Source organism: Glycine max, chromosome 3 (assembly GCF_000004515.6).
Source record: "Glycine max cultivar Williams 82 chromosome 3, Glycine_max_v4.0, whole genome shotgun sequence".
In the NCBI taxonomy this organism is placed as follows: domain Eukaryota; kingdom Viridiplantae; phylum Streptophyta; class Magnoliopsida; order Fabales; family Fabaceae; genus Glycine; species Glycine max.
In genome coordinates this window covers 30,241,614-30,263,785 of record NC_016090.4, presented here as the reverse complement: position 1 = coordinate 30,263,785, position 22,172 = coordinate 30,241,614, and the positions used below count along the sequence as shown (strand labels likewise).

General features: G+C 29.6%; 1 protein-coding gene across 1 annotated transcript; it reads right to left on the bottom strand.

Annotated features, from left to right (window-relative positions):
- Positions 1-561: 561 nt before the first annotated feature.
- On the bottom strand, positions 562-10,659 carry LOC100818020 (very-long-chain aldehyde decarbonylase CER1). Its single transcript, XM_041013966.1, has 9 exons — positions 10,502-10,659; positions 9,023-9,246; positions 6,991-7,223; positions 5,170-5,389; positions 3,367-3,742; positions 2,338-2,646; positions 2,025-2,120; positions 1,007-1,180; positions 562-900 (listed from the first exon to the last, which is right to left on the bottom strand). The coding sequence occupies exons 1-9, from the start codon at positions 10,559-10,561 to the stop codon at positions 730-732; spliced, it is 1,863 nt and encodes a 620-aa protein (XP_040869900.1). The 5' UTR covers positions 10,562-10,659; the 3' UTR covers positions 562-729.
- Positions 10,660-22,172: the final 11,513 nt, after the last annotated feature.

Genomic DNA, 22,172 nt, shown 5'->3' with positions numbered 1-22,172 from the left:
TCATGTTTATTTATTTAGAGCCAATAGTGGCTTGGTAAAACAAAGAATGATGAATTTAAGTTAAACTTGGGGTACATATAGTAAATGTAAGAGTCAAAAGTGACAGTAAAAAATACTTATAACATTGATAAGTTAGTGAAAACTTACTATATGGTTGTCAAGAACTAGATGTAGTCTTGAGGTTGATACGAACTAGTATAATTTTTTGTGTGCCTTCTTGTTTAACTAACAAAAGATTTTTAATTTGTTTTTAGATCTTATATCTTCTTTTTAAAGAAAATTGTTTATCTCATAGTTTGATCTCTTTTTATATTTATCAAACAATAAACGTGTTTTATAATCTTAAAAAAAGTTTTAAATTTCTAAAACACAATTCAACCCCCTTCTCATCTTATCAACTTAAAAAAAGTTTTAAATTTCTAAGATGAATATAGACAAAAAAAAAAATTAAGTTATTTCTTCAAATCTGGTTAATACCAACATGTATGGAAAGTATATAATACTTTTGAGTGTATTATGAGATATATACTTATATAGCTACTTCTTAAAATGTTGTAGCTCTATGGAAATATATGTAGATGATATCCATTTGCTTTGTCTTAAGGTATTACTTAACAATCTTATTTAAGGTAAAGATAACCATAAGTAGGATGGATTAATACCCTCCAAAGAGCTAAAACAAATTAAGCAGCCAAACATATTATTCATATATATTATTCCCCTAGCTAGTTACTCATTAATTGGCACCGGAAGAGGTTGGAATCCATGTTGAAGAGTTGAATGCCAAACATTGTCTATGTTATGCATTGTGTGGCCACACTCATGTTCAGTCCATCCTTCTAGAGAGTGCACTATCCCAGCTATGCGCCATGCACTCATTATCCTCCTTGGCAACCAATCCTGCATGCAATACATGTATGATATATATGACATTTTATAATTTGGGATGCTAACCAAATTAATTCAATCTTCCCAACAGAAATTGACAAGGGTAATATGAACAAACCTCACAAGAATGGATATTTTCAACACTACAAGGAGCTAACATTGCAGGGGTGCAATGGTAGAAGCAATCCTTACGATATTTTCTTGGTGGAAATTGTGTGTATGGAATAAATAATGTTCCTTTGGGTGCCTTCAGTTGTTCCTCTTCAGTTAATCCATCTCCTACTAACCAAGTCTATTCAAAAGCAAAATTAAAATATGAGACATGAAAGAAAACCTTATTGATCGAGGACAAAAATACTTTATAATTTTTTTTACATAATATTTTTTTTATAAGCCAATTTTTTACATAAAAGTCATCCTGAAATATTTGTCCCTAATTTTAAGGGCATTGCCAACAATCCCTCATAGTGTATTTTCATACCAAAATATAGCAACAAAAGATGACAAATAAGGATATTAAAACCATGGTTTATGAAATTTATAATAAACGAGGGTGTAATTAATTGAAGTATTTTACATCCATTTTCATGCATGTGGAAGTTTTATTTATGATTGTGTAGGTGAAAATGTTTTTTTTTTAACTTTCATGAAAGTTAACACTCCCAAAAAAGAAATTATTTCTGAGAAATATTTTTAATTTTAATTCTACCAAACCAAAGAAAATATTATTTTAATACCATCTTCTAAAAAGTATTAAAATATTTTGTATACCAAATATTACTTAAGCTTTTTTCTTTTAATTATTTGAAATGGCACAAATCAAGGGGAAAAAAGCGAAAATTCGTGGACCCTTATTGATATTTTTCACCACTTCACAGCTCAGGAGGCATGGAGAGATAATAGAAAATCAATGAAATTAAAAATGTGTTCTTGTTAATTAATATTTTTTATATTAAATTTGTTTGAATAGAATGTAACATAATTTTAGTTTCTTCACTCTATTTTTCTCTCTCTTTTGTTCTCTCTATTCATACAATGCTAGAAGAAAAAAAATTGTCTCTTTATTTTCTTTTTTATTTCCTTCTGTTTTACTTCTAACATAAAATGAAGCAAATAAAGTGAAATTTGTTATGTACCGTCTGTGTGCTGCTTTTGGTAAAGGCCAAATTGGTTTCAGAGCTATTGAACGACTTTTTGAGCCTCACATAATCATCCTCATACAATGCAGCAACCTGAAATGTAATTAAGAGACCAGAGTTTAAACAATATCATTACAAGAAATTTTCTAATTAGCCAGGAAATATTTCCAACTCCAATCCGTCACTAATTAATGACAAATTGGCAAAGAAAAACATAATCTCACATATCCATAGCTACTTTAGCTGCGGAATCACAAAGTCACCATACTGGCTCACTAATCCATCGCCTATATAAATTAAAGAAGCTGACCTGAACACCTTGTTGACACAATGTGTAGGCAAGAGCATAAGCAATCTTGGTGAGTTTGCCCCTAAGTAAAACTTGAGTTGTTCCCTTGGGAATGCTATTAAGAACAACAGCAACTACAAGACTGCTTCCATCTACAACCCTAACTTTTAGCTTTGGATGCCTACTAACATATAGTCCTCCATAGATGTTAAGGTCCTCTCCTTGATTCCTTAGGCCTAAGCTCAAAACTTTTATGCCCTTTCTGTCAGCATCGAGTATTGCTTCCTCTATCATTGTGTTGATAGCCACTTTTTGTGATTGCATGAAGTACTGCAGCAAAACTCCGATAGTTATATATGAATTTTATTTTATGCATTGCCAGATAATAAATAAATGATTGCATGCAATTTAACTTTATAAAGTGCAGTTTAATTACTTCTCAAAATGCAGACCATGTTCAATACATGAAAACAATCCAAAATATTATGATGCACTGTATATGTGACAGTATTTCTCGAAGAAAGAAATGTGACATTGTATTCATCTAAATATTGATCTCAAAAAATTTTATTTTATTAATTAGAGCATCTCGATAAATCTTTCCCATGATGCTTAGTCAAAAGTATGAGTAAGTTTGAATGATTATTTTCCCTTGCATGAGCAATTCCCAGGCTTGTAAGGCCACCGAGCCCATAACAGAATTAGTAAACCTCTCCATGGCCATGTCATGTGGTAGTGGGGATAGGCGCCATCCCAAAGCGGATAAATAATTTTCGATACTAAATAATTTTCAATAATGTTTAAGGAATTAATAAAGAAAATAAATAAATAAGTTTAATGAACATACTGATAATGTAAAATACTTTTTTATTATCGTTTAATTATAATTTATTATTAATATGATTTTTAAAGTAATTATTATAAAAATTAATAAGTTTATCATATCTGATGAATTGTGATTGAACAATGTTGTAAAAAAATTTATACCAAGAACATATAATCCTTTTTCTCTTAATAAATATATAGAGAATGGGAATATAGATAAATTACTTGGAGACTGTACTTGGGTATTGCCCAAGTTTGCAACTTCAGTTTGTCAAAACGATTCCCCTCCACAATAAATGTACGGCCATAAACCCATGTGAGGATCATGGACCAAGCTGTTACTGGCCACATCAAACAAAGGTACCATTTTGACGTGTAAGGCTTAGAAGCCAAGTAAGCAAATCCAAGCCTGAGATGATATATGGATTCAGGGGTCGTGAGATGTGTTAGGTGTACAACATTAGGGATTTCTTCCTCTTGTTTTAATGCTGACTCGTGTAATTTATCGGAAGCTTTGTCTGTGGTGCCATAGATGTAGTCATAAAGAGGCATAAACAAGGAGTAGTTTGTTCTAAACTGAGTATGGTGCAAAGAATGGAACCTGCGACATAATAAAAAAAAAAAACTTTTTTTGTTAGTTGTTGCTTCTCAAACAGAGAAATACATTCGAGTCAAATACCAATATAATTATTAATATTTACATGTGGGTTTTTTTATTACACTTTATAAAGTTAAATTATATTTTTTTATTTTAATAAAAAATAATACATAAATATTTTAATTATAAATTTTTAAAATTAAAATTAAATTAGTCTAGATAGCCAAGAGATTTATATGGTTTAAAAAAATTGGATGATCTATCTGTCCCAAGTAAAAAGGAAATTAAATAATCTCATCTTAGATGATCCAATAAAATTACATACAATTTTGTGCATAAAAAAATCTAAACAAATGGGTGTAATTTTATTGAACCACATATATAATATATATATAAATAAATCTTCGATGCTCACATTTCGAAATGTCCGCTTCAACCGCAGTTTCACCTCCCAAAAAAGCAAAGTTGGCATCTAAATTCTAATCTCAAAATGGAAATGAATTGAAAAATTCGACCACACGTTTATGTTTAGAGCATTTTCCGAGTGAAGTGAATAGGCACTGTTGGCGGAAGCCAATGTCCCGGGGTCCCAGGGACTCATTCTGACTGAAACAAAGGGTGGGTCTTTACCAACTTATAGGGTTGATTAACCCCATTTTTAATTTGGGTTAGTTAGACAAACCCTAATAAAATCGAATACTTATTAACCTTTAGTTGGATATTCAGTTATTTTCCCAAATATAACTATGAGATCCGATATGTGATGATAAAGTCTCTCTAGAGTAGCAACCGAAAAAGAAAAAAGAACACGTATTTGTCCTAATGGGGCATTAATGAAAAAAATATCGAATGTCTTTTATGATTTACTGATAAAAAAAATGTCTTTTATGATTTTTTGACCAGTATTTTTCTTTTGTGAACCTTTTGACCAGTATAATGCAACTGAGATATTGCATTTATTCAATACCAAACCACATGCTAAAGAAATGAATAGATCGAAGGCTGAGGCTTTTATAGTGGACAAGGGTTACATGCGTTAGTCCTACGAAAAATATGAATTCAGATAGAAAGTTGATATTAGCATGTAAGGAAACAGCTAGAGCTAGCTGAATATAAAAGTATATTAGGTTGCAAATATAAGAGTATGAAAATTAGATAAAATAAATTTAATTATTTATGTATGATTAATGATTTATTGTGTATTTTTCTTTCTGTTAAAATAGAATTTAACGCATATTCATTAAGAAGCAGTCAATTATTATTTTTATGTGCATCATAATTCATATTAATATAAAATCAAACACACTCTTATTTGTTTAATATATTAACTTCTTTAATTTTTCATGCACTCCTGTAACTAAATACTCCCTCCACACATATATAAAATAGTGTGTAAAACTATGTATATGAAATTATTATTAAATACTTACGATGAGGTGTACATGAGATATTTGAGAGGAGGAAAGATGTCAAAGAGCCACTTTGGAACCACCTCAAAGTTACAATGACCCATGTTGTTCATGAAATCAATGTAAGTGACATATCCAAGCATGGCCCCCACAGAAGCTGTTTTTGTGAAGACGAGGGTTAACTTGGGTATTGCAAAGAGAAGAAAATATAATATGTGTTCAGCGAATGGATGAATAACAGCTGCACCAAAAAGAATATGCTTTTAGATAAAGATCAAGTGCCGAAATTACTTGGCTGGCTCATAAAAAGCAAATACACTATATAGTATATAGAATTAAAGATTACAGGTGGCTATCAGGGAAAAGTGTTGCTTTCTGTTTTACTCAAATTGGATTTAGAGCAGCTGTATTTTCATTAAATTTTTATACAACAATTTTTACATAAAGGAGAGATAGAGAAAAAAAAAACCGAAAAAATATACACTAACATGAGCTATGTGATAGAAATAAATAAATAAATTATGTGATAAAAAGTAAAATAATATGCTGTGACATTTATGGAGTGCATACATAAACAGCTCTTTTTCTCTTTGGGTAGATAGTAGTGTGCATTCGAAGACCTTTCTTTTGTTTCTTCTAATCTGCTTATGTTAGTCTATTGTTTATGTTGTATTATATACATTAAAAATAATAATTTATTTATTTATATTAAAATTATTTTGAATTTTTTCACTATATTTTTTTATTTATTCCTTTGACCGTTCTTTTATATTATTTTCTTATTTCTTGATCGGTAAGGATCGATATAATTAAAAAAAATTAACATTTTCTTGATCAATTTTATAAGAACAAATAAATATAAACAAAATAGTTCTTCAAAAATAACAGATAATTAAAAATAGTCTATATAATTTGATCACATATTTTTAATTACTTAATATCATAAAAATATAATTTGTGTAAGTGAAAACATAAGAATCGGAAATCAAAATTATACCTCCTAGATGTATTCCCTTAATGGCGTGAAAAAATAATAATAATGATAATTATTTAAAATCTAAATTAACATAAACTATCCGAACAACAACATAAACTATCTATAAGAAGTACAGAAAAGTCATATATGAAAAGAATCAATCCTATAGCAGAATCCTAACTCCAATAAATATAGTTATATGTGAATTACTTTATATGTAATTCTAATTATAATGTGGGCCTATAACTAATTGATACCTGTTTTGCAATAAAGTGTACCTATAAATATTTGACACCTGTTTTGCAATAAAGTGAACCTATAAATATTTGACACCTGCTTCCAATTGAAACAAATTTCCACCTGCAATCTTGTTTGTGGTCCTCTCTATAGTGATAAAATTGACAATAATGCAGTCTGTCTTTCTGTGAAAACATAGCACTCTGACATTTGACAATAAATTGCAGGCATCAAATGTAAAATAGAAAAGTTGTTCGCCAGCTTTGAATTATGCATGCAAAAGCAATTAATGAATGACGTTCTAAGTGCAAAATAAACGTTACCTAATATGAGCATAGATCAAAGAATAAAATAATTAAAACTTAAATTTTAAATCTATATATGAACAAAGAAAAATGATTTGTTATTAGATTTTATTAAATAATAGGGTTTCGTGTATAGACAAAAATTTCATATATATATATATATATATATATATATATATATATATATATATATATATATATATATATTGATAAAATATTCAATATTTAACTCTCATATTTAAAATAAAAAATATTATTTCGGACATCATTTATTATTGGACCGATCTTGGTTAAAACTATTATTTTTTGGTCTAGGGGACTCACAAGTTATAGGTTCTGTTACTATTGAAGAATGGTGATGAGAGTGGTAACGAGAGTAGAGAAAATGATGATGAAGTGCTCTGTGTAACCAATAATAGAGAAACTCCACTGGTCCTGCATGAAGCAATATTGCCATAACAACTCCATCTGTTCTCCATAATGGAATACGGGATGCCCCAGATAATGTGTAGCTTGCCAAGTAGTATAATAATCCATTGAACAATATTTGGTCATCCCTGCACAAATTAAAATAAATAATTCAAATGAGCAAGTTAAATCAACCTAATAAATGATCAGAATATAAAATAATCTTTGTTTCTTTTCTCATTTACATATTTTTTTCAATGATTTTTATGTGCTTGTGTTACATGCTCACCTGTTACGTACTGAAGGAAAATTATTTTCTTTACACCCTGTGAATACAATCTTTAATTGGAAAAGGGAAGGTATATGTATGATGTAATGAATAAAAAAGAAAAGAGGGATTTTTCTTGACATGCATCCTGCTTATATTTATTTATTTTCATAAATATTCAACAACTATTTTAAATTTAAAATAAAAACTTATCTTCCCTTCAATATAATTTCCATCAAAACACCAAAAATTAAAATCCATCCATGCATTAGACTTGTATATATTAGAGTTGAATGAATAGATATATAGGATAAAAGAAATGTATAGATTCAAGACATATATTCAGTTTATTTATATCATATTTGACATTACTTCTTTTTTTCATTTTATATGTTATATAGTAGTATAAAAAAATATAATTTAACATTAAATTAAATTAACTAAAAACAGAAAAATTCCACAATATTCTCCCCCTCCCCCTTTGGGAAAAAAGAATTTTGCTTGTAGGCCCCTAACCTATAACCTATTCCCCCTCGCTCCTGGAGCAGGAAAGCTACTTTCTGTCATACTAATTTATTGTCTTCCTTTTTTCTAACATCCTTTCCCCAATCAAAGTGTTAGGGTCCTAGCCATGAGGTACCACACTTCGAGTGAGATGCAACTAAATCTGTTTATGTTTTTTATGGAAGCGTACTGTGGTGTGTTGAGGACCATTAATTTTGTTTTCTTTTCTTAAATGCAAAGAAGATATATTGATGTATGGCACCAGAAATGCCGTAACATATGCAAAAGATATCCAACATTAGTTTTGGTTTTGTGGTGTACTATTCTGAGTACCTATCGTATATTTGCTAATAAATTTCCCATGTTTTGTAAAGTGTCATGCAAGGAATGTCTTAGCTTTCAACTACTAAGACAAATTCATTTATCAGATACTATAAAATATCTAAGATATTTGGTTGTTATGTTTGGCAAGCTTGGATAAGGACCTACTATTCCATGGACTAATTATCTAAAACAAAATTTCATGGTTCTGTTAATTTTTTTTCTACGAAAATATTCTAGCACTCAGGTATATATGGACCGAGAAGAACATACGAAAAATATTATAGCACTCATACATTTAAAGAAGAGTGAAGAATTGAAGAATTCATGACTAAAATACCAGGGGTGATGAATCTGAGAAGGAAGCATTCATCTCTGAGCGGCCTTAAGAACTAATTATCTTTGTAAACTAATTTAGTAGCATATGTACATATTATTTGCACTCCAAATAAGATATTATTTTTTTTATTGAAATTAAAGAAGAGATTACTTTAAATCTTAAAACTAAATATTGTTCCTTACATTAAAAAAAATTAAAATTCTCACATCATTTTATGAATATATATATATATATATATATATATATATATATATATATATATATATATATATATATATATATATATATATATCATGAAAGAATATTCTCTTACCTCATTGTTAGATGAAACTCCCTAAAGTATCTCTCTATCAAAGAAAAAAGGACTAATGATGTAAATAGATATATAGATTTCATACTTAATATTTTTCATAATAATAATAATAATAATAATAATAATAATATACTAAGTCAAAACCACATGCAAATCCATCTATATATGATTCTATTAACTACCAAAAATTAGACAAACTAACCAATCTCTTTCTCTATCAACTTGATCAAACTCAATTCCCTTGTCGACAATTCTAGCATTGCCTTTGGCGGTTCGGTAACGAGAGAGAGTGATCCATATCTGGTTATGAAGCATACGCCATAGAAGAAATGGAAATATGAGAAAGGTGCTTATATCCCTTTCACTCTTATCCTTCACCAACACAGAATAGGAGCTGTGAACTACCCAAGGTGCTAGTAACAAATACTGCAAAATGAAATTGAACCGCGCGTTAATATCTTAATTAATTGTACAAGAAAGCAAACAAAGGAAATCAAAGAGATAAGAATAATTTTAAATTCTCCTACATTCTTTTACACATTTTCTTGTAAACCTTCTTATTTGATATTTACTTTATGAAGCATTGGAAAAATCAATAAGAAGATATAAAAATATTACTCATAAGATAAGGAGTAGAAAGTTAAGATCTCTTTGGCTTGTCCTTTTTTCATCGGTCGATATCCTTTTTGTTGCAATTACAAAAATGCTACTTTTATTTATTTTGTTTTACAAAATATACATTGACATTTTTATAATTACTAATAAATATTTATTAGTTAGAAATGAAAAAAATAAACCTATTAAGCACACAAAAATGACATTACTATTAAACGCTTTCTTACACGTTACAACTGGCTATCAATTTGACATGTTATATAAATACAATAAACATGGTTTACAGTTATTGTTAAATTAAAATCTCTAAAATGTAGGATATATTTTAAAATAAAAAAATTAAAGAAATAGGTTTTTATGAGAAATTTAAAATTTAAAATTACCTTGTATTTATGTTTTACTTATAAAAGTCTAAAAGTCGCGTATTTTATGATTTACTAAGACGTTACCTTATTTTATAAAATTTTATGTTGAATATGGTTTTCGTGGTTTATTTTCTAAAATGCATTGCTCGTAACAATCTCTGTGATTGAACTTGTGATGTTGATTGGTATAATTGGATTGTACTTGGATAAATGCACCTTTATGAAGAGCGTGGAAAAGTACTTAAATTGCAAAAATTCCTTCCAAGTGAGTTTGTCGCTTTAAAATGTACATATGAGAAGTTACCCTTAATTTTAACGAGTTAACATCACAATTTGTTTGCTTATAAAGAAACATCACAATTTGTTTGAAATTAAACCAAAGGTGTGCATACTTGTACACTTTATAAATTAAACAAGTTTACATAAGCTGAGTTTTTTTGTTTTGCATATTATAAATAATAATAGTAATCATATTCTAAATTTCAGTGCGTAAACCCTAAGAAAAAAATTCATGCACATTTTGTTCTTGTATAAAAAACAATGAGAGCAATGTGTCATGATAATGTTATACACTTAGACGTGCAAATATCTTTCTATGCCAAATGAGTTGCATGAATAAAATGTAAATAACTATTGTTTAGAGAGAGAGAGAGAGAGAGAGAGAGAGAGAGAGAGAGAGAAGGGGAATGAATGTATGCAACCTTAAAGCTTCCAAGAGGTTTCCATGGCCAATCCGTTAGGATTCCAGGCCTTGAAGCCATACTTAATTTGTTCGCAGCACGATTGATCTATATTGTTTGAGAAGTGTCTTTTGTTACGTTCACAAGTGTTTCTCTTCTCTTTTTTTTTAAAGCATATGGTGGGTGTAACTTTATTTATAGACCTAGCTGTCTCATTTTTCTCACATTGGAACAATTGATGCGTTTACCTACCAACGAAAACCAAACCCCACCACTTACCATCGCATGGGAAAGCACCACGTTACGTTTTTAAATAGAAAACCTCTCTTGACTTTCCTACATTAACTTTCATATTTAACCAAATTGAGATGTCATCGTTGATTGGGTACCAGATATATACAATATATCTTCTTAATAAAAATATATAATACCATCTTTGTGACCAACATTGATAGTATATTTTATCATTAAAGAAATTTGATTTATCTGTTGTCCTTTAAAATTATATAATTTTTATTATTTTTAAAATTAAATATGATTATTAAATATTAATATAATTATTATTTATTGTTATTTTAATGGAACAACACAGAACAATATAAAAAAAAAACAGTAGAGAAGAAGTCATGTCACAATTAAAACGAGTAATTTTGCTTATGTTGCCTTCATTTATTGGCCTCGCCAAACTTTCGGTATGGGTGGCAGGGCCATAAATAGGAGTCAGTAATTTATTTAGATGTCTAGTGTTGTGTTGTTTTTATTTTTATAATGCTTTTAGGGCTAGGTCAGAAAAAGGCACTCTATGGATTGATTTCTTTGTTTCGAGTAGTTTATTCATCACTGTGGCACTTCTGAGGCCATGATCAGGTTTGAAAATTGCTCAGAGAATTCAGCGAAGTACGATTCCCTGTAGTGAATACGCAATCGCAACATGATTTTTATCTTACTATCTTAATTAAATTTTTATTCCTAAAATATAAAATTAAGGATTTAAATCTTGTGCAGTTGAAAAAAGCAACCACAATTAAACGCACCCAATTCAGCTGGTCATAATAAAACTATATAAGCAACAAATAGTTGGTTCGAGTAATAATGATTTTCTTAAATAGGATTTTAGATTTGAATTGATGAAAAAAATATGATTAAAAGAAAAAAAAAATCTCATTAAAAAAGATCGATCAAATTTTTTAATGAAAAAATTATTGATAAAGTTGGTACATATTCTAAACTATATCAATACCATGATTACTGATATTCTTATGTAAGCACTAAAAAGATGACTGATTCCCTTAATTGTGGAACTTCCATGTATTAAAGTTACAGATGTAAGGAAATCCTACCAATGAATTTTGATTAAGACAAAGTCATAACAAGTAAAAACACTCTCAAAAAAGTCAAGAAAAAGCCAAAAATGAAAGAAAGAAGCAATAACAATAATATGTGTCCTTGGTATGTCTTGTAAACTATTTAAGTATCAGTAGAATTAACATCAATGATCCCTTTGGGGCTCTTCTAATCAATTTGGATCAATAAGAAACCCATTAAGCAAAGCACATACTAAATTGGGCTAGAAACCTTGAAAACTCAAAATTGGGCCTGGTGGGGGTACCTAAAGATGACGATTTTGTTATGTTTTTAGAAAAAAAAAAATCTTTCCATAATAAAATAGACAAATGAAATTATGAAATAGGAGAGTATTTGGTGATAAAACCTATTTGCTTCTAAAAATATAGAGGTTGTTTTATTTGGGAAAAATATAATATCCTGGGATAAATCTATAAAGCATATTTTCCTAAAACAACAACTTTTCAAATATGAGATAATCTGAAATGAATTTGGGGTAAAATTGAAATAAATTTAATCAGATCTATCTCTATCTATCTTATTGAAAAGTTCAACTTCACACCTCATCTATTATAAATGTCTTTGTCATAGAGCAAAGTGCATCAGACATAAAGGTGAAAAGTTCAATAAGAATTCTATTATCCAAACCTTGAAAAATTAGATAAGAAAGGTGCCAATAGCTTGGTTCTTTGATGTATTTCTAAAGTGAGAAAGAGAGAATGCTAAATTGAATACAATTCCTTTGGGATTAAAAGTTGGGTGCCAAACGGTTTTATAGTAATTCAATTTGCCCATGCTTCTTGAGTTACTAATGTCACTTGGTTAACACCTTAGATAAAATAATATTATAATTAGAAATAATTGATTAAATATTGTTATATATATTGTAAATAAATTTTGAACACAATTTTTCCTTATCTTTTCACTTTCCTATAAAATGAAAACATTCATTTGATGGTGAGCTAGAGTGATTTCATTTTTTCATAGAGAAACTTACATAAACTTAAATTTGATGGGATCAAAATTTCGAAGGGTTTATTGGTGCTCACAGTGGGTTGCTTAAGAGTATCATGGTCTTTCAAAAAGATCGCTTAGATCATATCTCTTTCTCACCTTAATTGCTTATGGTTGTTAGAGATGGGTTATCTCTTGGTTTGTAAGCATCGGTTCTCTATTTTCTTGTATTGATTCATCAATTCTCTATAGGGAGTCTTTTGATGATTAAAATCTAGGGCTGATTCTTGTATTGTGTGTTGTAAAGAATTTTGTGAAATAATGCTTATTCTTTCTAAACCATTGGTTGCATCTACAATAATAATAATAAAACATATCTTTTCACTTTTGGACGCTTTTGATTTTCTTACACTTAACACACTTGTTAATATTTTAAACCTTAATAACTTTGTTATCATCAAAACTTTGAAGGTTAGATGTTTCATATGTTTTTGGTTTCAACAAATCGGTATAAAAAAATTTGTTTACTCTTTTTATCTTTTATACGGTGAATTGGTCCTAAATCAGTTGAAGTGCTAAAAGTTCTTTGTGAAAATTAAATTTGGGTCTTAATTGGGTAATCCAATTCAACCCCTCCCCCGTCTTGGATTCAAGTCATTTTTCTTAACAATATAAATACCTAAAAATTATAGAAAAGCAATTAAAAATAATTAGAGCTCACGACCATGAAAAAATATTATTTGACTAACATTAAACTAGACAAAGGGTTTAGCTCTTCATGCGAAAGACATGAAAATACAAAGGAGAAGTTATGAAAACCAGAAGAAGAGAGTTTGACAAAGTAATCATAGAGGGATGCAATCATGCAAAAGTGGTAAAAGTTTCTCTTCAGGTGTTTCTAAATATTTTTTATACTCAAAGTTTGGAAACTAGGTCTAATAGTAAATAAAAACTTAAAGGGTTTTCTTTTTATTAAAACCCAAAATACAAAATCAAGTTAAAATCATATCCTAACTAATGTCCAATGTTCAAAGGTAAAATAAAAACATGGTTGTATTTGTGGCTTATAGTTTCTTTGTAATTTTAGTAATTAAATAATAGTAATTCAATGAATATCAACCATCAATATAATGAATGGCTTAGAATTAGAATTCTCCGTAAGCTATCATCATTTATCTTTTTTTTTTTAAAATATAAATAGAGTAAAGGAAATGTGGAATTCATTGGAGAAAAAACATAAGCATTCAATCCATAGAGCTCGCATGTGATAAATAAGGATTCGTAGATAGAGAATTATTCTTTGTAGTTTTTTATCATATACTTTTGCCACAAAATAAGGATTTGTAGATAGAGAATTATTCTTTGTAGTTTTTTATCATACTCTTTTGCCACAAAATTAGCGTTCTTGAATTCGAAAAACACTTTTATAACTTTAAATCACACATAGTTTTAAATGGGACTTTAATTCATTAACCATGCATACCGGATCAAGCAACTCCGTTGGTCAATTTTGGGTTCACTCTATGAGTCGATTAACCAACCTATGAGTGGGCCATTCTATAAAATAGGCTGTACTGTGGAATAGAGTTAAGATTGTTTCTGTCAATATCTACTAGGTTGATTGGAGGTGCACATGTATTATCATAAATGTAAAAGAGAATTGGGATTCTTGTGATCTTGTGGAATAGAAAAGTTTTCATTATGTGAATCTTCGTAATTTTATCAAATTTTCAATTACGTAGTTGAATTTGTTTTAATGGGTTTGTGAACTTTTATTTTTTAATTAGATTCTCTCATCTAATTATCGTCATGAAAAAATAATCACAAACACTTAATTAGTGGTAGAAACAATAGACATATGTTTTTAGAGCATTATAAATACAATTGAGTCAATTTTAAGAGACTTTCACATAATTTCAACCTATATAGGTCAATTTAACCTAGAGATGGATCTATGTGTAAAGCAATGAGGGGAATTGTCATCACAAAGTAAAATTTTTTTAGTTGAATATATTAAATAAATATATTTTTTTGCCCCCATGAAGAAATATGTGTTGCCCCCATTAGATAATTGTTTTTAAAAAGATGAATGCAAACAATTGAAAAAAACAAAAGAGAAAATAAGTTAATACTAATTTTATCCACTTTATCCTTTTAATTTTTATTATTTTTAATTTTTCTTATACTCTTTTAATAGAGCTTATATTATCTTTCGTCTGAGAAAATATTATATTATTTTTTGCCCCAACTAAAAAAAATATGGATTCGTCATTGATTCAACCTAAGCATTCTTTCACAATCCTCTCAGAATTGTTTGGCTATGCAGAAAGTTGAACTATGTAAAAAAAAAAAAAAAAAAAAACTCTCACAATTGACTTAGTTGTGCTTATAATATACTCCATAAGTATGAGTTCACTCTCTCCACCTCTAATTAGGTGTCTACATTTAATTTTTCATAATGAAAATTTGACCGAAAGAACCAATTAAAAAAAATTAGCGACCTAACTAAAAGTTTAGTAATATTATGAGGACATGCCAATCAACTTAACCAATAGTTAATCAGAAACAAGATTTTTAATATATTAGATCAACCCATTTAACACACCTTTCAAATATAGTAAAAAAAAAATTAGTATACTCCTTAGAACATTTTAAGAGTGTGTTTGATTTAGTAAGGAAAGTTAAATAAAAGGGAAAAGAAGAAAATGAAAAATGAAAAAAAAAGTGAAATATTGTTTAGATTCTTAGTAAGAGAACAAATGAAAGGAAAAATGATTTTTTTTTTCTTATTTGATTGTACAGAAAAGGTTAAGTTAATTCATAGGTCCATGAACTATTTAGCAATTTTTAATTAGGTTTCTAAACTTTTTTTTTTCAAATGGGTCCTTGAATTTGTATTTGCTTTTTAATTGGGTCCTTCTGCCTAATTATCATTACGAAAAAAAAATTAACTATTTGAGTCAATTGTGTGAGATTGCCTACTTTACTACTTGAGTTTTAGTTTTTCTGAAAATAAAGTTTTGATATAATGAAACGTTGTTAACTCATTGGCAAGTGTACCAAATTGTCTCAAGTAGTAAAGTACTCGGAAGTCTGAGTGTCAAATCCACATGAACTTTGTTTATACTTAGATAGATTCAAACCCAATTTACAAAGCAAGAGATATAAGGAATTTAAAATAGAAGATAAAGAGAGTTAGGAGATAAGATAAAGATTTAAAAGAAAAAGATAAGAGATTTAAAGATAAAAAAGTAGAAGACAAAATAAATAAGAGATTTTAAAGTAAAAGATAAGAAATGCAGAAGATAAAGATAATGATGCTTAAAGATAAATTCAAAATTTAAATATGTTGGGACCTAGCATGCCAAAACGATTTATGATGCAATATTAATGATTTTCTCTATCTAATGATATTCATGTTTCCACCCATATCTAATATGACACTCTATCTTTGGTTTCCCACACGAAAAGCCTAATTTATCTATTCTTTTCTCCCAAATTTCTATGCAAAGATAAAAAATAATAAATCGCATTAAGATTAGAGATGCATGAAATAGGCTAAATGAATATCAATCTATTTCTAGCAATGATTTCATTTAAATACCCTTTCCCAATTTTTTTAGAAAATAACCATTTTTCAATGCATTATCCCCTAAACACTATACGGATGGCCAGATCATAATAAACAATTAGGCATAGAAAAGAGCAATAGAAATAGAATTGCATTAAATAAATAATAACAAAGAGTTACATTACAAGAGTTGGCCGGCCAGACTCCCAACAATGGGGGTTTAGCCTCTCATTATCATGGGAGGCTTTACACTTTAGGGGCTGATGTGGATAGAAGAAGGGAAGGAAAGGATAAAGGAACAGAAGGGGATAATGGACATAGAGAGTGGGTTTCCCCTATTTGAGATACTCAGGCTTAGGATTTATTCATCAGAGAGCTCTGAGTCTCAATCTCTTGGTGTGTAAGTGTGTCTTTCTCCTTTGTTTCATACTCCTTTTATAGACTTAAGGTAGCTTAATTTCCAAGCAACCTCGCGCTTAGAGCAGGCTTTCACGCTAAGTGCGCCTTTGGGCTTCTTCGTGGGCCTTCTTCGCGCTAAGCGAGCTGTCTCAATCTTTAACTTTTCTTCAAGGCTTTTTCTTCCATTTTTTGCATCAATTTTCCTCCAAAGCACTTGAAATATTCTTCTTTTAACTTCTGCTGATAAAAAATTACAAAGATATTAATTTCTTCATTATTTCATTAAAAACAACAGTAAAGTGAAGAAATTGTAATCATTCTTAGTCAAAATTAACTATCAAATTAACTCAAATTTTGATGTTATCAACTCCCCCAAATTAAAATCTTTGCTTGTCCTCAAGCAAAAGACAGGTTTTGAATGTACTAACACATGAGATAACAATGAACCATTTCAAACCTTTCAATGACTGACCCTTGAGCTTGCATTTGTCTTAATATTGTGATGAAAGCATGAAGGAATGCACATGGAGATGGAAAAGTTTAGCCAATAGAAATTTCATCAAGGCAGAATTACCACACTTCATTCCTCACAAGGCTAGTGTTTCTCTCAACGCACAAGTGTCTTAGCTAAGAGTGTTTTTAAATTCAACAACTGAACTAATGTTCCCATCTTTGCACTTCTTCTCAGTTAAGGTAATCATACATACATACTGTGAATCACTAAGGGCTTTTTAGGCTTGTAACGTGGCTAACAAGGAACTCATAGTTTTTCTTTGGATTCAAAGTTATGTTCTAAGAGAGCACCTACCTCATGTCCTTATGATAACCCATGCTTTATATTTCATAGCCTCCAACTTCCATGTATTTCATTCTTAACAGCACACAAATCTCAAATCTCTTTGGCACATAGTTGCTAACAACTTTTTATTTGAAGCATGCTCTTTTTTTTAGCAATAAAAACTATAAAAACTAAATTGCACTAGCACTATAGCAACTGATCATATAATGCAGTTTCATCTGGATGTGTGTTGTTATTAGTGTTCCAAAAAAAAAATCCACCCAAGAATCCTCCTTCCCCAAATTAGGAGTAAATTTGTCTTAACCTTTGCTCTCCTACAACCTAAGATAAAGTAGTTATTAATTTCATTTGGCTTGGGTTTCAAAGACAATTTATTTACATTAGGCTCAACAAGGTGGAAGGGATTTATTCTAGTAACAGGTTGGCTATTTGGCTCAGTGGCTAAGAAAATCAAAACAAGGCCTTGATCATTTCCACCTTATGTATGTACTCAATAGTCTAAGAATCATGCAAAATTAGGAAATTAAGAGCAATCGTTCTCTCACACTTATAAGGTCACACATCTCACCGGACATTTATGAAGTGCTCGGCTTACCATACCATGATGTTCATTTAGACTTGTTAACCTCTTCACTCTTGTGTTTTCGATTCATACTTCATCACTCACAATAATGCCTGCTCACACAAGAATCAGAATTTTCACAATCATCTCATCAGTACACAATATATCTCAATCATCAATTCATCCAGAACAAGTCATAGCCAATTATTGATTTCCTGTCTCTATCATGCAATTTTTTATTCAATGACTGAAATTAAATTATTGGAATTAAACTGCATGAAATCAAAATAAAATAAAGAAAGGAAATAACACAACTACCCTAAAAAAAATACACAATGCAATTAACTAAAGAGAGATAGAGTAAGAAATCTTGGGTTGTCTCCCAGCAAGCGCTTCTTTAACATCATTAGCTTGACGGGTCAGATGCCTTCAAGGTAGCATGAAGGTCACATAAAACACATCTTCCTTGCATTTTTGCCTCTTAGCTAGAGACTTCATGAAACTCATGTATCCCGGAAAATCCTCCCATATCATTGCAAGAGAAGTGCTAGAGATCAAGGAGAGAATGACACTTAAAGATTTATCCCATTCTCCATGCCTTTCTTCCTTGACAATCAATTAATGAGGAAGGGTATTGACTTGGAGAATACTTTCTTATTGAATTTCTACTTGTGAGAACTTCTCCCATTGTTTTTGTGTTCTCTCCTCACTTTCATCTTTTTCTCTTGAATCATGATCTTCTACAAGACATTCATCATGAGCTTCAACCTCTACAAAGTTTTCTTCCCTTGTGACCAAAAAGGGTAATTTAGCCACTTCTTTTGCTAGCTTAACAAATTGAATTTCTAGATTTTGAATTGTGTGTTGAGTAGCTTCAGATGTTTCCATGAGTTACATCAACAAATTATCAAGATTAGAAATTATTTCTTCTTCATATTGATTGTGAGGTTGTAACTCTTGCTCCCACTGACAATTTTCCATGGAGTAACTCTTGCCAACCTGAATCTCCAGATTTTGAATTGAGTTTTGATTGGCTTTAAATCTAGCTTGGGATTCCATGAATTGCATAAACACATTCTCCATATTAGAAAGTTTTTTTTCTTCATATTAATTGTAAGGGTGTAACTCTTATCCCCACCAAGGATTTTTCATGGAGTAGAGATGACAATTATTATTGAAATGCTCTCCTCCACAAAAATCACAATTTACCAGTGGTGGGTGACTGACCCCTAATCGTATGCTTTCAAGATGCTCAGTCTACCTCTTTAAAATATATTCCATGGATCAAGTTATTTTAAGGTTCCATACTACAAGCATAGACTCACAAGAAAAAGATACTTTTTTTTTTGAAAAAATAAAGATAAAAAGTTAAAGATAAGAACTGATTGTTTTAAAATTGGAATATGCAAACAACCAAGTACAAAGAATAAAGTCCCGGCAACGCCGCCAAAAACTTGTTAACTCATTGGCAAGTGTACCAAATTGTCTCAAGTAGTAAAGTACTCTGAATTCCAAGTGTCGAATCCACACGGACTTTGTTTGTACTTAGATTGATTCAAACCCAATTTACAAGCAAGAGATAAGGAATTTAAAATAGAAGATAAAGAGAGGTAGGAGATAAAATAAAGATTTAAAAGAAAAGATAAGAGATTTAAAGATAAAAAAAGTAGAAAATAAAATAAATAAGAGATTTTAAAGTAAAAGATAAGAAATGCAGACGATAAAGATAATGATGCTTAAAAATAGATTTAGAATTTAAATATGTTAGGACCTAGCATTCCAAAACTACTTGTGATGCAATGTCAATGATTTTCTCTATCTAATGATATCCCTATTTCCACTCACATCTACTATAACACTCTATCTTTGGTTTCCCGCACGAAGAGCTTAATTTATCTATTCTTCTCTCCCAAATTTCTTTACAAAGATAAAAATAATAAATCACATTAAGATTAGAGATGCATGAAATAGGCTAAACGAATATCAATCTATTTATAACAATGATTTCATTTAGATAACATTTCCCAGTTCTTTAGAAAATAATCATTTTTGAATGCATTATCCCCTAAACACTATAATAAACAAAAGAGCAATGAAAACAGAATTACACTCAATAGATAATAAGAAAGAGTTACATTACAAGAGTTGGTCTGCCAAACTCCTAACAATGGGGGTTTAGCCTCTCATTGTCATGAGAGACTTTACACTTTAGGGGCTGATATGGATAAAAGAAGGGAAGGGATGGATAAAGGAAGAGAAGGGGATAATGGACATAGAGAGAGGGTTTCCCCTATTTGAGATACTCAGGCTTTGGAATTAGTCATTAGAGAGCTTTGAGTCTCGGTCTCTTGGTGTATATGTGTGTCTTTCTCCTTTGCTCCTTACTTCTTTTATAGGTCTAAGGTAGCTTAATTTTCATATGACCTCGCGCTTAGCACAAGCTTTCGTGCTAAGTGCGCCTTTGGGCTTCTTCTTGGACCTTATTAGTGCTAAGTGAGTTGTCTCAATCTTTAACTTTTCTTCAAGGTTTTTTCTTTTGCTTTTTGCATCAATTTTCCTTCAAATCACTTGAAATATTCTTCTTTTAACTTCTTTTGATAAAAAATTGCAAAGATATTAATTTCTTCATTATTTCATTAAAAATAACAATAAAGTGAAGAAATTATAATCATTCTTAGCCAAAATTGACTATCAAATTAATTCAAATTTCGCAATTATCAAGCGTCAATTTGCTATGGTGAAACTAAACTATTTTTGGATTTCAAACACAATTTTTGGAACGAAAATGAAATCAAATAGAGAAAAGTGTTGTTAAGATGAAATCCATAGAATTCTTGATATAAAACTCGTTCATAATCAATCTCCTAGTTTAATGCAACCAATATTCAAACTACGATGACTAATACTAATTTCTTAGTGACTAATCCTTGAGTTCCAAACCAAATCCCTAATTCCTTAGCTGATTTTGACTGAAAAACTCATAGCTAATCAACTAGTCTCTACAAATTGAAGTATTTGATCCATTTCTTGTATCAAAGCCTTGCACAATTTCACGAAACCAAAACTGCTACCCCCTCAAATTAAAGTCCATCCAATGAAGATTTTTTTGTATGCTAAAACTCTAAAGGTGAGCCAAAGTTACACCTCAAAAAGATTTAGGTCTGCACATGCAAGCTGATGGGTGATTGCACAAAAGAGTATTGAAAAGATGCTACTTTAATTTAATCTTTAACCATGACCAAGAGACAAAACAAATATCATGCATCAATTGTTTTCTCAGGATCCCATCATTAAAAAGAAAAATGATTTTTGAGCACCTCTTAAGTGTCTACATCTTGAGAGAGATAGGAAGAAAGGAAAGAGAGAGATAGAGAGAAATTATAGATTTTGATGGAGTGTTTGTAAGTTGTGGATGTCCAAATATCATCACCTTATTAAAAATACACATGTTTCTTTGTTTTCACATACATCATTAATTAAAATTAAACATTTTTGTTTTTATAAGATCACATAAGCTTTCTCTTCCTCTCTTTTATGTTCCAAATGAGATAAAAAAAAAACATGTATTTAAGTGAGACCTACACAAATTCTTTGGCTAAATGATCAAATTAGTGCAAAACCAGAAGCAAATTACTAAAACAGGTCATTGTGTTACATGTGACAATAATGAAGTTATTTAGTCACATGACTACCAAATTTGCTATGTCAGTGGCAATTTCTGGTGAAAAAAAATTGAATTGAATCCTAGTTAAAAAAGAAGTTTCTCATGTGGATGTTGTTGGAGAGAGTTCTTTAAAAACTAAATTAAAATAAATAGATATTAAAATTAAAAATAAAATCAAACAAAATATTAATAAAAATGAATAAACATAAATAAAATTTTAATTAAAATAAATAATAAATTTGAATAAAATATCAATTAAAATAAATAAAGTTAGGGTAATTATTTTATATAAAGACTTTTGCATGTACAAGCCCAAATGCAAAAAGTATATAGGATTATTATTGTTCATAATTTCTGCTCAAACTCTTTTTCCATTTTAATATTTTTCTTCCTTTTTCA